General features: G+C 39.5%; 1 protein-coding gene across 1 annotated transcript in view; it reads right to left on the minus strand.

The window, feature by feature from the left end:
* Positions 1-1,717: 1,717 nt before the first annotated feature.
* The window catches only part of LOC308085253 (uncharacterized protein), a 71,906-nt gene continuing 57,469 nt past the window's right edge, over positions 1,718-16,154 (minus strand). The window contains exons 14-22 of the mRNA XM_080428331.1: positions 12,950-13,077; positions 11,370-11,518; positions 9,803-9,925; positions 9,294-9,455; positions 8,522-8,717; positions 5,569-5,699; positions 4,941-5,106; positions 4,657-4,760; positions 1,718-4,016 (exon numbers count right to left, since the gene is read on the minus strand). Coding sequence (XP_080284457.1) covers positions 3,913-4,016; positions 4,657-4,760; positions 4,941-5,106; positions 5,569-5,699; positions 8,522-8,717; positions 9,294-9,455; positions 9,803-9,925; positions 11,370-11,518; positions 12,950-13,077 — 1,263 coding nt within the window. The 3' untranslated portion in view covers positions 1,718-3,912. The remainder of the gene's footprint in view (positions 4,017-4,656; positions 4,761-4,940; positions 5,107-5,568; positions 5,700-8,521; positions 8,718-9,293; positions 9,456-9,802; positions 9,926-11,369; positions 11,519-12,949; positions 13,078-16,154) is intronic.

The following is a 16,154-nucleotide window of genomic DNA, read 5'->3' on the forward strand; positions in this document are numbered from 1 at the left end:
ACTGATATTCTCGCTAAATGTTGTGTAATTTGCACAATACCCATAATCCATGAATTACCATGAATCAATGTAAATTATATGGACAATATTTTATATTTTCAAAATGACTGTTTAAACCAAAAGTGACAATATTTAAATTTCTGACTGATTGATTTGAATGAACGGTTCCTCGAGCTATATTGGACACAAAGTTGAACAAATTGAAAATTCTAGTGTAGGATGAAAATCTACAATCAATAGCCCTTTTCTTAGTAGGCTACTCAATGTTTTGATGTGTTGGATTGATTGAACACTTTATTTAGAAAGACAGTACATGGAAGTACAATTCACAATACAAGGTCCTCTGAAATGGATCGCCCAAAATAGCACAATGGCTTATTAGTGTGGTTGCCCTAACAGGGCAACCAGACTATAGATGGGTTTCCGCGCGACGTCATCACAGAGCAGAGTCCGCAATCTGCGCATGCGCGGGGGAGAACGAACCGGAAGCGCCATTCACTCTATTGTTATTTTCGGGATTTAGATAGGCATAATGCTGCTATTATAGGCATAATAGGCATAATGCTGCTATTATATACAAACAGATCCAACTTCCGACAAATCATTTTTATTGAGTAAAGAAGATATTACAAACTGCATCATTTAATCTACTTTCATTAAACCTGGTGAAGACCATTTATTTTATGGGTAATAGGGTATAGGATATTTTTAGGGTAATAGCGCCCTCTACAGGCTCATCCCGCCACTGCGTGCGCATCATCCTCTCATGTTTACAAACAGGAAACCCATCTATAGTAATCCTCACACTTTATTATTCAAGATAAACAATATTTCAAACCGCATCACAGCCCACAGTTTTTATTCCCCAATTTAGTGCCATATCTCAAAATGACCGTCTTGACCTGGAATCGTGCGCTTGTATTTTGCTAAGAGATTGGTTAAATAGTTTAATTGATATTGATTTATTAGTGCATTAAATTTCCCCATCCGCTTTAATGAAAAAGTGAAAAAACTCAAATTCAAGTATTTTTTTCTCTGAAACCGTAAGAGCTAGAGTTACCAGATTTGGAGGGGAGGTTCATAATTTAGTCTGAAATTATTTAAAAAATAATTACACTAATCGGCCACATGGTGGCGCTATAACAGCCCCCTTTACGTTTTGGCCTATAACTCTTGAACCGTAGGTCGTAAAAATTCTTTTCCCCTGGATTCCTTGGGTCACGACGCATCTCCCCATATAGGCCACGTCCATTTGCGTCAGGATAGATTTTCCGCCATTTTGAATTTTCTTCAAAACACACTTGTTAGTGGGAGGGGCCTGTTTTATAAAAAATGCCAAAAATCACAAACAAAACGTCCAATCGATCCCAAATTTTAATCACATGTCGAGGGTGGTTTTCTCAACAAATCCCCAAAATAATTTCCACTTTGTTCCATAGGGGGCGCCACAAATGCTCAGAACGTAACCGTTTGATGCAAAAACCTTATTTTGGGGGGATCAATCCTCTCAAAATGAAACGCAAGTGATCTAAGGACTTACGTGACAATGTAATTGGCACAGCCTCCGACGGTATTCCTCACAAGCGTATTCCTCGAGTCCCGGCGACAGTGACCCGCGACTAGCGTCGGTGCAACCACACTCTGCAATTGCCCTGAATTGCGACGCGTCTAGTTTAAAATGAGATCCCCACACACTCAAATCATGATAACATTTAAGAAGACAGACACATAAACACTACTATGCAGAACACCATACAACCAGCTTACAGGTTACTGGTATGAAAAACAAGAAATATGTACAATAGACAGTTTTAGGGGGAGGGGGGGGGGGGGTAGGTCGCACCCTCCTGAAGGTGTTTCTTCAGGGCAGTTTTGAAAGTGAGTAGGGTTTTACACTCCTTTACTCCTTTAGGTAGGGCATTCGGTTAGGATGCTGATCGTTAATGCATTGTATCAGTTATGTTTTCACAGGGCCAGACTGGGAACACAAATTAGGTTGGGAATGTATACAGCCGCACCCATGTCCAAATGTACATACAAATAATAACGTAGTTAGAGTGGGCAGCCAAAAGGAAAGTGGAGAAAGTGCAATGTTTTATGCCCATATTTATTTCATCCTTACACAAACGGCAAATGAAATCATCAGCACTCACAAACAAGTATGTAGACCTACCACTTTTAATAATACACATGGCAGCAGAGGGAAACAGCCATAGACCTTCTTCTGGATTTCTGAGACATGTGGGTGTGAAGTCTGATTTTAGCACATCATTCCCCAAATTGTGACCACTGAGCATGCATGTTAGGTTACGTTGATCGGCTGTTCACTGACTGACTGACACACACACATACACATTTAATCATTTATTTATGTCCACATAAGAGATGCAGTACAAGGACACAAATATTACAAGGTGCTGTAAAATGTACAGTCAGCAAATCATGGACAAATACCCCCACACCCTTAAGGGGTACAAATACCCACACACCCTTCAGGGGTACAAGTAACAACGTCTTCGCCATATTTGGCGGCTACCGATAGTAGAAAAGATTGCACAGCATTTTGCAAGCTGTTTAGCTGCTTTTTTTGGCATTTTGTTGGAAGCCTCAACCAACACAAGTAGATTGCACCTATAGCTCTGTGATGGTATGGAGGAACTACACGCACACGCACACGCACACGCACACGCACACGCACACGCACACACATGCAGCAAGTAATGTATTCTACTACTTTTGCAAAACACACTGAAATTAAGCTATAGGCACGATATTCAAAAGAATAGGTTATGGAATTGAAAAAATCCACAATCATGTTGCCATTTGGCCAAGGAAAACACTCACCGAAATGTGTCATCTGTCATAACAACTACGTTACTTAATATTTGTGTGAATGCATTACCTCAGACATACCGTCTATCCAGGCAATGGCATCTTGTCTGCAAGGTTACAGTAACATGGAGTGGATATGCTGTATGTCTAGCTGACATGTTTATACGTACTGTACAGACAAGCTCTCGTAACAAGTATGTCTGAATTACCTCACTGTAACTTAGTAATATGGATCATTTATATGGACAGGATTGTATCTTATGTAATCTACATGTTTGACAAGGCATGAGGTCAATGTCAATTCAAACAATACAGAGATACCCAACTACTAAATGTACAAACCTTTGATGACCACCGATTGATTTTATATCACACATGAAAATAATAGTCATTAATTTACCATTAACATTGATGTGTCCATGAATACTCAAGGCCTGGGGCAGCCCTCCACACATTTCTGGGCCCTGTACAATCCAGGCTGTAGGCCCACTGGGCCCCCTTCCCATTTCTTGAAAATCTTTGAAAACAATTAAGTCAACTCATACATAATGATAAAGGAGGCAGGCTTAATACTACATTTCATTTGTAGTAACCCGTCGTTCAAAGTTAATATAATCCGTGTTCCAAACAATAATCAAGGTAAAGGGATAGTTCACCCCCAAAATGACATTTTTTCTATTGATTAGTCACCCCATGGAGACTTGAATTCATGGATATTTTTTAGTTTTTGTCTCATTCCTAAGCCAATAATTTGATGGCCGGCAGCGGTTCCGGTATGAGACAAAAATTGTCTCCTACCGGAACCACTGCCTACCGGTCCGCTGGTCATCAAATTGTTGGCTTAGGAATGGGACAAAAACAAAAAAATATCTGTGGATTCAAGTCTCCATAGGGTGACTAATCGAAAGAAAAAAACATATTTTTTGGGGTGAACAATAGTAGGGCCTACAATACCTTGAAGCTTTCAGTTTCAAGATCTCAATTCTTGCTGTGAGAATTTGTGATTCTTGTAACGCATGCATTCCTTTCACAGACATTTCATACAGATCTGATAGAAAGAATGCTAGCGTCTTCCAGTTCTTAATAACAGTTGAGCCAACCGTAGTTGAGGAGATCACGATTCACTGCCTTGTATGCATAGTTGTATTCGGTCTGCCTTGGTCCGTCAGAGAAGTATAGGTAGCCTATGGAAGGAAGCATTCAGTTAACTTAACCCAGGCATTAAAACGCATCTGTGTAACCACTTTAACCATTATTTCATACTTTGGCTATTCAAAAATAGCAGATCTACAAGCTCATAGCGCGGCACAGAGTGCCGTGCTATGAACTTGTAGATCTGCTATTTTTGAAGAGTCTCGAACATTTGTGCAAATATTTGAATATATATATTTTTTTTAAGGGAACATTTTTGACTAAAATCTGTGCTTCTGGGGGTCCCTATTACAAAATATTTTAAGATGGGGTTCGGCGGCCAAATACATATTATTTTGGGGTTCCTTATCATGAAATAGTCTGAGAACCACTGATATAGCAACATACGTTTTTCAGAAAACTGTTAGGATTTAGAAGACATTTTGTAGAATCGGCCCCAGGTCTTAATGGGTTAACAAAGTAACAAACGTTGGTACATAGGTGAATAATATCTTTTCATCCTTATATAATTTGACCGGCCAACACCACTTTGAACTCTATGTTTCTGTGTTATATGGACATCAATGTTTTGCTAACGTACTCCCTTGGGTACGTTCCATCATCACTGCACCAAAAGTGCCCCTGCTGTACCCTAACCCTAACCCTGGAATATTGAGTGTTTGGATCTCTTACCATAATTCTCAAAGGCCGCATCCACTCTACAACTTATGCCAGGGAAATCCCAGGAGATGTATCTCGGGTATCCGTTGTCCATTTGGTTTCTGCGCTCGTCATAACTGGAAAATACATTACATGGAGATACATCAATTGTCTCCATTAATTGCATTTAAAATGGGAGGAACTAATGGATTAAGAGAGACTGTGGCTGCACATGCCCAGGTGAGCAATTTGATTCTATAGTGTGTCTTCATCAAGTCAAGATTAAAATGATCAAGAGTGTGCACGTTAACTCTCACCTCCAATATTTACTATCCACAAAAATGAGCGTTTTCCCAGTGGTTTTTACAAAAACAGCTGCATCCACCTTCTCCACGGTTGAGGGGAGGCCAAGGTTGGTGAGAAGCTTTGGATATCCAGACAGTTTTGTGCTTGTATAAGCCTTAATGCCCCAGTACTGACGACCTGAAGAAAAAGCAATGGCAGTTACTGTATCTTTATACAGATAATAACAGGGGGGCTGGGGAAGTACTCAAATGTTTTACTTAAGTAAAAGTATCAATACTGCAATGTAGAAGTACTCTGTTACAAGTAAAAGTCCGGAATTCAAAATTTGCTAAAAAAAATAAAAAAGTATGGTATCAAAATGTTTGAAAATAGCCGATCACGACACGTTGTGAGCTTGTAGATCGGCTATTTTCAAATAGACTAGGTATAAAATAGGGCTAAAGTGGTTAATATATGTTTTATAATGTAATAATTTATATGCAAAATAATTGCAGTGGAGTAAAAGTACAATATTTGCCTCTGAGATGTAGTGGAGTATAGAAGTAAACGTACTGAAACACTCAAGTAAAGTAAAAATACCTCAAAATTGTACTTGAGTAAATGTATACTTAGTTACTTTCCACCGCTCTTGAATAGTACCTTCAAAAAGATAGAACACGTCCTTGTCTGGGACTTCATAGGCAGCATCGACTATGTTGATCTGTGGCCAGCTGGTGCTCACTTTGCTGAGACGGATCCTTTGGCCTGCAGCACTCTTCTTCCAATAGTAACTATGGAGGAACACAAGTCGGGGATTTAAATAAAGTTAGTTCATAAAAAAACATTCAAGAAAGACATAATAAACTAGAAAAAGTGCTCCTCGGAGCACAGGTCTCCGCCAGGTCAGGTAGGTTATCGTGGCCTCCTGGTGGCGCTATAATGTGAAAAGTGTGGCATTTCTTCTTAGGCCTTTTTTTATTTTATTTTTATTTGTTTATTTAGACAGGACAGAGCATATTAATGAACGTAAATACACCGGATTTAGCAAAGATGCTAATTTTCATCCGCAGTCCTCACACAAAACATAAAAACAGAAAAACAATAACATCAGAAAACAGACAAACGGTGAAATACAATTACATTACATCACATAGCCTAAAAAAAAACTAAAATATGATCACAATTTGATGCCTTTGATGGCAATCGGACACTGCATTCATGATTTGAGGCATTTTGTTCCAAAAATGTGTTTTGCTAAATTAGACCTGCTGGTGGCGCTATAACAGGGCAATGTGGAAGGGTGGCATTTCTTCCTCATTGTAGTGCAAATGTTTGTGCATGTTTCACTGCAATCGGACCCTGCGTTCATGATTTGCGGCATTTTGTTGAAAACGGGCCACTCCTGCAAACTTTAGATGTCAATCTTAGCCAATCAGGATGGAATATGAAAACTCTAACAGATCCATCTTGATCACATGACTATAGAGATCATCTGTACCGATTTGTGTGAGATTTAGATACAATCTGAAGGAGTAATATCCAAAAATGTGTTTTACATAAGTCAGCCTCCTGGTGGCGCTATAAAAGGCAGATGTGAAAAATGCAGGGCAAGGGTTTTTCCTTGGCCTCTAGGGAGTGCACATACAAAGTTTTACACAGATCGGTGCAATTATAGGTAAAAACACAAATCGGCCTGTTATAGCGCCACCATGAGGCTGATTTGAAAATTTGGAATGGAATTTCTTCCGCGGCCTAGTGGGAATGTGTGTGCAAAATTTCACGGAAAATGCATGCTGTGTTCATGATTTGAAGCATTTTGTTCAAAACGAAGCACTCCTGCAAACTTTGGAAGCTATTCTTAGCCAATCAGGATGAAATATGAAAAATCTGAAAAACCCGTTTCGTTTAATGACTATAGAGATTTGCGTGACGTTTGGACAAAATCTGTAGGAGTACTGTCAAAAAATGTGTTTTGCAAAAAGCGGCCTCCTGGTGGCGCTATAACAGGCCCATGTAAAGAATTTGGGGCAGAGGCTCTGAATTGGCATCCAGGGAGTGTGTGTGCACAGTTTTGCTGCGATCAAGCCAACAGTGCCAGAGATTAGCTGGTCACAGACGGACAGACGGACAGACGGACAGACGGATGGACGGACGGACGGACGGACGGACGGGGTGCAAAACATACTCTCTCGCCATGCCATTCGGCCTGGCGGAGACAATTACACACAGTATGTGTCATAACACATGACAAAGAAATCTTAAATAGCGATTGATGATATTTTTATTGTTGTCGAGATGATATTTTTATTGTTGTCTACAGCACTGGTTCTCCCCCTTGGTCCTTCGGGACCCAGGGGGAGAAAAAATATATTTAGCGAACATTTTTAACTCAAATCTTTGCTTCTGGGGGTCCCTGGAACAAAATATTTTTAGATGGGGATCCGCGGCCCAAATACTGTACATACAGTATCATTTTGGGGGTCCTTGACATGAAAAAGTTGGAGAACCACTGGTCTACAGGACTGATTTACAACTCTCCCTCTGTAGCATTGCTCAGCATTTAAATATTTACAAAGAAACAGGAAAAAAATAGAAAAAGTGCTCCTCGGAGCACAGGTCTCCGCCAGGTCAGGTAGGTTATTGTGGCCTCCTGGTGGCGCTATAATAGGCCAATGTTTAAAGGGTGCCATTTGTTCTTAGGCCTTGCACGGCAATCGGACACTGCATTCATGGTTTGAGGCATTTTGTGCAAAAAAAATGTTTTGCTAAATTAGACCTGCTGGTGGCGCTATAACAGGCCAATGTTAAAAGGGTGACATTTGTTCCTCAACATAGTGTGAATGTGCGTGCAAAGTTTGACCGCAATCGGACGGTGCGTTCATGATTTGTGGAATTTTGTTCAAAACAAGCCACTACTGCAAACTTTAGATGTCAATCTTAGCCAATGAGGATGGAATAAGAAAAATCAAACACATCCGTCTTGATCACATGACTATAGAGATCATGTGTACCGATTTGCGTGAAATTTGGATAGCATCGGAAGGAGTAATATAAAAAAAATTGTTTTACATAAGTCGGCCTCCTGGTGGCGCTATAAAAGGCAAATGTAAAAAATGCAGGGCAAAGGTTTTTCCTTGACCTCTAGGGAGTGCACATACAAAGTTTTACACAGATCGGTGCAGTGATAGGTACAAATATGAATTGGCCTGTTATAGCACCACCATGAGGCTGATTTGAACATTTTCAAGTGGCATTTCTTCCTCGGCATAGTGGAAATATGTGTGCAAAATTTCACGGAAATTGCATGCTGTGTTCATGATTTGAGGCATTTTGTTGAAAACAAAGCACTCCTGCAAACTTTGGAAGACATTTTTAGCCAATCAGGATGGAATATGAAAAATCTGAAAGACCTGTTTCGTTTAATGACTATAGAGATACTGTGTACAGATTTGCGAGATTTTTGAACAAAATCTGTAGGAGTACTGTCAAAAAATATGTTTTGCACAAATCGGCCTCCTGGTGGCGCTATAAAAGGGTAAAACATACTCTCTCCTTTCGGCCTGGCGGAGACAATAAAACATTATGCATACATTCAGATTCAAACATACAGTACCCATTTTTGAAGAACAACAGGTCTCGCCTGACAGAGGTGGCAGCATCAAACACCAGGTCTCGGCTGCACTGCTCGTCTCGAGGGTTGCGGCCGGGGTCTGGCTGAGTGGGTTCTTCAGGCTCCGGTTCGGGTTCTGGAGTCGGTGTGGGAGCTGGTGTTGGGTTGGGCTGTGGGTCTGGCTGAAAGCTACGGCTTCCTTTATGTCAGTTAAGACAGTCAGGCAACAAAAACATTTAAATCAATCATTATACAGAGTTTGCTGTATGGTGGAGTTGTTAATTAGTATGTTGCACAGACAGTGAATGTATTCTTTAACTAAGTACATTTACTCAAATACTGTAACTTTCCAATTTTCAATACTTTTACTTCTACTCCACTACATTTCAGAGGCAAATATTGTACTTTTACTCTTAGTATTATTTGAAAACTTTAGTTACCAGTTACTTTTTAAAGATTTAAATTATTATTACAAAACATACATTAACCACTTCAGCCCTATTTACATTTCGGCCATATGAAAATAGCAGATCTACAAGCTCACAGTGCGTTGCCATGCGATGCATTGTGAGCTTGTAGGTTAGGCTCGAAGGTTAACTTAGTAAAATATTTGAGTACTTTTTCCACCACTGCATCTTTCTTTTTCTTTTTGCTTTCATTTTTTAAATCAACAGACTTCATTATGTCTACAAATCAAAGACTCAAAGACAATGGATGGAATAGACTGTAGTCTCTGAATGAATCATCATACAGGATCTAAAGGATCTTTGCTTACCATACAGAGCTTGTACCCCACGTCTGTCATCGTCTGGCAGCTTGTATCCATCCGTGTTGACGTATGCGTAGGTGGGGAACATCAGAGCTCTCCTGTCCCTGGAGTGATCCAGGCCCAGAGCATGGCCAAACTCATGAGCCGCCACTAACAGCAGATTTATACCTGATAGCAGCAATTACAAGGCATGTATGAATAATCACAGATATGGATTAATCAAATGGTCCCAAAATGGGGTGCAGAGCCTCAGAGACCCCTTGGGAACGTGCCAAGCGGCTATTTGGAGGGACAACAAAAAAAAACGGGCAAAAACGTTTAAGTTAAGTTTTGTAACCTATGTGTGCTGTGGGATCAAAGGGCCATGCGTTCTGTTTGGAATCACACTAGTCTTGTTTAGAATGTCATCTGTTCACAAACATATTCTTTGCTTTTAAAACCATTTGAGAAAATATATTTACCTGCTGTACAAGTTAATATTGTTTATGTTTTTAATTGTGGTTTGAAAGTATTACCTCTGGTTAAAGTCCATGTTTCAGAATCATCAAAGTGTGTGTCCCCTCCTTGTCCCTTTCCAGGAGCGTTGGCATGGGCCAACACTCCACTTGGTCCGTCGAACGGGTAAAAGTCCCCATGACCTGATTTACAAAAGAAAGATTACATGATAATTTGTTTATTTCTATAAATCAGCGGTTCTCAACCAGTGGTCCGGGGGCCAGTTCTCAACCAGTGGTCCTTGAGGGGGTCCCAGTTGGTCCCCAGATAAATGATAGTTGGTAGTTGGGAGTTGGGAGAGTTGGTAACCAAATGGACCCTTATAGATAGAGAGTGTAAAATGAAAGCGAGTGAAAGAGAGTAAAATAAAAAGAGTTCAATTATTGTTAAAGAGGTGGTGCCATGGTTTTGCACTTTTTCTGTTTTTCATGTGTCTATGAGGTTGATAGAACTTCATTAAGCCCCCTGGTGGTGTTTTTATGGTGTTTTATGTCTTCTCTGACTATTTTGAGTTTCTACCTGGAGGCTGAAACCTTGAGGGTCAAACGTGCCAATAGAAAAACAGCCCTTTATTGACAGAGTAAAAATATACCCTCCCCCTCATTATCATAACACAACAGGTGTGGGCATGAGGAGGAGGAGGGACTAGGACAGGTGGGTGGTGCTAAGGTGGTGGAGGAGGTGCAAAGGTGAGAACCAGGTATACTTAATGAACTGGAGGCGTGTCCACATAAAACATAATTTTAACAATTTCTGTAAAAAAAAAAAAATCTTCCTCCTAGTATAACCATAATACCTGATGATTATGTTTTAGGGGGGGGGGGGGGGGGATCACGGCACCCGGTCTTTAAACATCTGCATTACTTAATTGAATAATTGTTATTTTGATCAACGTTTGCCTGTTATCTCTCCTATGGAACCAACATCAATACAGCATGCCATTGTGGACAAAATCGTATCCAACGATTACAAAATATTAATTTAGTTTTGGGTCTGAGAGGCTAAATCTCATCAAACGGTGGTTCTGTGACTCAAATACCCAATACATAATGGACCTTGATATGAAAATCGTTGAAAACCACTGCTATAAATGAATGGGTATACTTGAGGAATATACACAGTGCTTGTACAGTAACTAAAGAATAATTAAGGTAATAATGTAATGATGTAATGATAAAAGGTAAATAAAGTCTTGCATGCTGGTTCTTAGTTACACTTTTATCGCTGCTTTCAGCGTTTGATCTATTCGATCTTCATCTGGAATGTATTATAAATTCGAGATGAAGATTGAATAGGTCAAAACGTTGAAAGCAGCAATAAAAGTGGAGCTGAGAACCAGCTGGTGTGCAGACTTTATTTGCTTATGCTGTTGGTCTGCCGTTTGTCCAGCACTTAGATGTGGATGTGCATCTCCCTTTGTAATCATTTGATCATTCCAATAATGCATCATGGAGGGACTTAAGACTTAGTTATTGGTATACCAAAATGTTTTTGCATAGCAATAATGTATTGTTATAGCTTTTTATTTTACATAGTTAAGAATGCTTGGCTTTTATGTTGATTATCAAACCTTTTTCTCATATTCACCTCCACGTCCAAAGAGTATCATGATGAATGCAGTACCACTGCGGATCTGTTTGAAATCGAGCGGGATCACATCACTGTAGAGCTTGAATGCTTTAGCGATGGTGGCGTCCACCTCATTCTGGCTCAGATGACGACTGTACTGTGTGATCCTGTTGATGGGAAGGACAGCACTAACTACATCTCACAATCACACAGTGGTGGGAAAAGTAGCCTACTCACATGTTTTACTTAAGTAAAAGTGTCAATACCACAATGTAGAAATAATCTGTTACAAGTAAGTAAGTCCGGAATTACAAATTTACTTGAGTAAAAGTACAAAAGTATTGGTATCAAAATGTACTTAAAGTACCAAAAGTAAAAGTAATCATTATGCAGAATGTCCCATTTCAAGTTTTCAAACGTATAAAAATATTTTGAAAATAGCAGATCTACAAGCTCACAATGCGTCGCATCGTGAGCTTGTAGATCTGCTATTTTCAAATGGCCAAAATGTACATAGGGCTGAAGTGGTTACTGTATGTTTTGTAATAATAATCGAAATCTCCAAAGTAACTTGTAACTAAAGTTTTCAAATAATTGTAGTGGAGTAAAAGTACAATATTTTTCTCTGAGATGTGGAGTAGAAGTAAAAGTACTGGAAATTGGAAATACTCCAGTAAAGTAAAAGTACCTCATAATTAAGTACAGTACTTGAGTAAATCTACTTAGTTACTTTACACCACTGCAATCACCCACTATCTTCTGACATACGTTATATTGAAGGAATGCTTATTGGCTCTATCTAAGCACAAGTTTGATGCAAAATAATAACATACATTTATATTATCTTGATTTAAATTCATACATGTTCATTGTTAGCCTGGTAAACCCTCCCTCCGGAAATCTCATTTCTATTTGATTCCTGGAGTGAGTCTGGCATGAACCGCCTCTCTGCAATATTGGCTGTGTATGCCAAACGGCCGCGCCTATCAGCGTCGTCGCTCATTGTTCTGTGATTGACAGCTTACGTTGGCCAATCAGGTGGCGAGTTCGAGTGAGCCCAAAACACGAACGGCAGCCATCTTTTTCTTGTGCGGCCAATTCTCCGCTATTTTTTTACTTCAAAAAGCTCTCTAACTTCTATTTTGAGGCACGGAATTTACTTATAAGATATCGTTTGGATAGAATTTAGTTGTTTAACTTCAAATATGTGGTCAATTAATCATGACAAAGCCTATTTAAAAAAAAAAAAATAGAGAACCGGTAGGGGCGGGCAGTGACACCATTGTACCCGAAAAAGGCAACCCATTTTGGGTATGGCTGTCTCAAAAGTCCCGTCGCGTCACATTAAGACTGGTGAACTGCTGATTGGCTGAAGGGGAAAAATTATCATTGGCTGAAGGGGTTGTCAGTCAACGGTATTACTCCCGCCCAACTCCAGCACAGCCAATATTGCAGACAGGCGGATCAGGCCAGACTCACTCCTGAAATGAAATGGAATTGAGATTTCCGGAGGGAGGGTTTACCAGGCTAGTTCATTGTTATCACATGAAGGAACCATTAACAGTACAAGCATGTTAAAGTGTTTTAATGATCAGCACCTGTAGGTAATGACTTTACTCTTCCATTTGGGTCTCCCGTAAAAGTGTGCGAATCGGCTGATGTCAGAAACTCCACACCTGGGTGCCTTTATCACTTCCATAGTTGCATTATCCAAGGTGCCAGTTACCTGGTGTGCATTAAGTGGCAGATCACGTTAGAAAATCACATGCATTATTTTTGGACATTCAAATTCAAAAACTACTATATCATCAGATATCCACCTTTTGAATGATTGCTGGTATAAACTCACTAACACTTATTGTTCAAGATTGTGACATTTTATTATTATTATGTATTATTATTATTAAATGTTTGAATCAAATGTTTAATTGTTTTCATAATTTAAATACAAAAATGACAGTAGGCTATAACAAAAAAAAATAGGAACAGAATCGGACACAGCATTCATGATTTGAGGCATTTTGTTCCAAAAATTTGTTTTGCGAAATTAGACCTGCTGGTGTCGCTATAACAGGCCAATGTGAAAAGGGTGGCATTTCTTCCTTAACGTAGTGCAAATGTGCGTGCAAAGTTTCACCGCAATCGGTTCATGATTAGCGGCCTTTTGTTCAAAACGGGCCACTCCTGCAAGCTTTGGATGTCAATCTTAGCCAATCAGGATGGAATATGAAACATCTAACAGATCCGTCTTGATCACATTGTGACAAATGCACATTATATTATTACATTTATCTGCTTGATCTATGGGTGTTATTATATCTGACTGATATGAAACATCTGCCTGAAATTATGCATGTTATTATATCTGATTGTTATGTAACATGTTGGAAATATATGAACATTTCCTATTCAAGGGAGGGGTAATGGGTCTGATCACTGGGGGTGATTATGATTGATGCCACACTCTACTTGACAAATAGAGGGTGTGGTGCGCGCGGAGAACAGATCATACAAACCTGTGTAGCAGAAGCGACAGGGGAGAGAGAGAGATCTCCTACAGGCGCCAGTATTACTGAGTTTTTAAGTTAAAGTTTAAACGTAATAGTAAACTGCCGCCACCAACAAAGAACGTCCGAGCCCAGCGGACCTGCCGTTGCTGCCGTGCCGTGGGATTAGAGCGCTGTGGAGTTTGTGTGCGAGATGCCGGTCGGAGGTGGAGTCGGGAGGAGCTGCGGCCGGTGAGGCAAAACCAAGCGTCCATTTTCTTTTTGGATTACAAATTAGGGGTACCCCGCCCGAACTTTAGTTATCATTTGGACCGTTAGTGCGGAAGACCTTTTACCTTTTCGTTTGGATATAAGGACAATAGACATTCTCGAGACTGCGGTTACAAGAGGCCGCTCGGACTTTACAGAGGGATTGTTTATGGTTGTTTGACAAAGCAAGTAAGCGGCTGTCCGGGCAGCGCTCTGAATTATGTAACTGACGTTGTGACTTTGTTTATTGTTTACGGGTGAATCTGTGATGTGAGGGGTTTGTGAGAGAAACATTTGGGTTGTTGATTTGTGTTTATTTATTTTGTTTATTAGGGAAAGAGATAGGGACAGAAGTTGATTTAAAGCCCTAAGTGTATTATTTATTCGCCATTTTGTTGTGGTAGTTATTATTTTGTGGCTTGAATAATAAAGTAACTCACGGCCGTTTCACACTCAGGTCCCGGGTGCGCATTCCAGACCGCTTGGCTAGTGTGAATGTAGCGAATCGACCCGCGAAACGGATAACCGTTCCGTTCCCGAAACCACCTCGGGAGGCAGTCTCGGATCCGAATCATGCGTTTTCGGGTACGGTAGCTGCAATGTGAAAGCAAGCGTACCGTTAGACGGAAGTGGCCCGCTATTTGGAATAGGTGATGGTATATAAACTCGACAAAAACAGCCAACAAAAACACTGCTCTTCTAGCCGGTGCTACTGAATGAATGAAAACGCCCCAGAATGCATTGCGCACTTAAAGGGATACTCCACTTTCAAATAAAATAAACATTAAAAATATATATTTAAAAAAAATGAAAGAAGTTATGGCAAAATCACGGCCCCCTCACACATTAGAGTGTGTTAAGGTGGGCTGGTGCATATTACTCTTAAGGTGGAACATAACAATTGAAATAATAATCAACTTATATTATGGGAGCCTTTCTAACAATTTTACTCATTCAATTCTGAACCGATTCTTAAAATTTAAAATTCTCTATTAGCTGTGAAGGGCCTTCTTTCATGTCTATCAGTCATGAAACATTGGCGGGTCTCCATCGCGCATTTCAGGTGCGCGAGCAGCGCATATAGTATATCTTGTGGGTATCTTGTGGAGTTTCAGCTACTATGCATCCCAGAAATATATAGCTTATAAGGCTTTGTAATTTGAAATTTGTAAGTAAATATGGTAACTCATTTAGATGTAGGCCTACGTAGGTTTATAGTTTCCCAAGGACTATAGCCGTTTCACTCATGATGCAATTTCTCCTGAATGCACAGTTTAGTTTATCCCTTCTAAATAGCTTATGTGAGCATAATAAAGAATATCAGAATAATACATTAAATTACTATCCAAAATACATTATAATGAGCATTATGAGGACCAGTTATATGAAGATAAGATATAATATAATATTATAATGAGCATAATGAAGAATAGCAGAATAATTACTATCCAAAATAAATGAGAAGTTTCTTTTTATTAATTCTACAGTTTCACACACAAACGTGGGCTACAAAAACGAAACATCTCTGTGCTTTATTGTCATAAATTGCACTCTTCTACCATATGAATCTGTCATTCATAATTATTGATGTAATTCACATGTATGTCTGTATTTGTTTGTTTGTTGATGTGGGCAACGAGACCAAAGTTATTTTGGTCTCATTTTAGTTTGTTTAAATGTGTTTTCTTTATTGCTTGTCAGAATTAACTTACTTGTTAACTATGGTAGGCTATTCCCTTATGCTTAAAAAAAACGTGTATCTTTTATTTGACCTTTTCTCCAATTGTAGCATAAAATAAGGTAAAATAGGTTGTTCAGCAGCACTTTGTAACTCATGTTTTGAAAAGTGCTATATAAATAAAGTTATTGTTTTATTATTATGTAGCCTACTTAAACCCTCTATTCTCAGTAAAAACGGACCTACTTTTCTTGGACGCTTTTATCTGTCAACACCAAATCTCTCTGTCAAAAATAGCAGATCTACAAGCTCACAACGCGAGCTTGTAGATTGGCTATTTTTGGCTTATGTTCCCCCCATGCTGGGGTT

This window comes from Gymnoscopelus braueri (assembly GCF_963280865.1).
Source record: "Gymnoscopelus braueri genome assembly, chromosome: 5".
NCBI classification, from domain to species: domain Eukaryota; kingdom Metazoa; phylum Chordata; class Actinopteri; order Myctophiformes; family Myctophidae; genus Gymnoscopelus; species Gymnoscopelus braueri.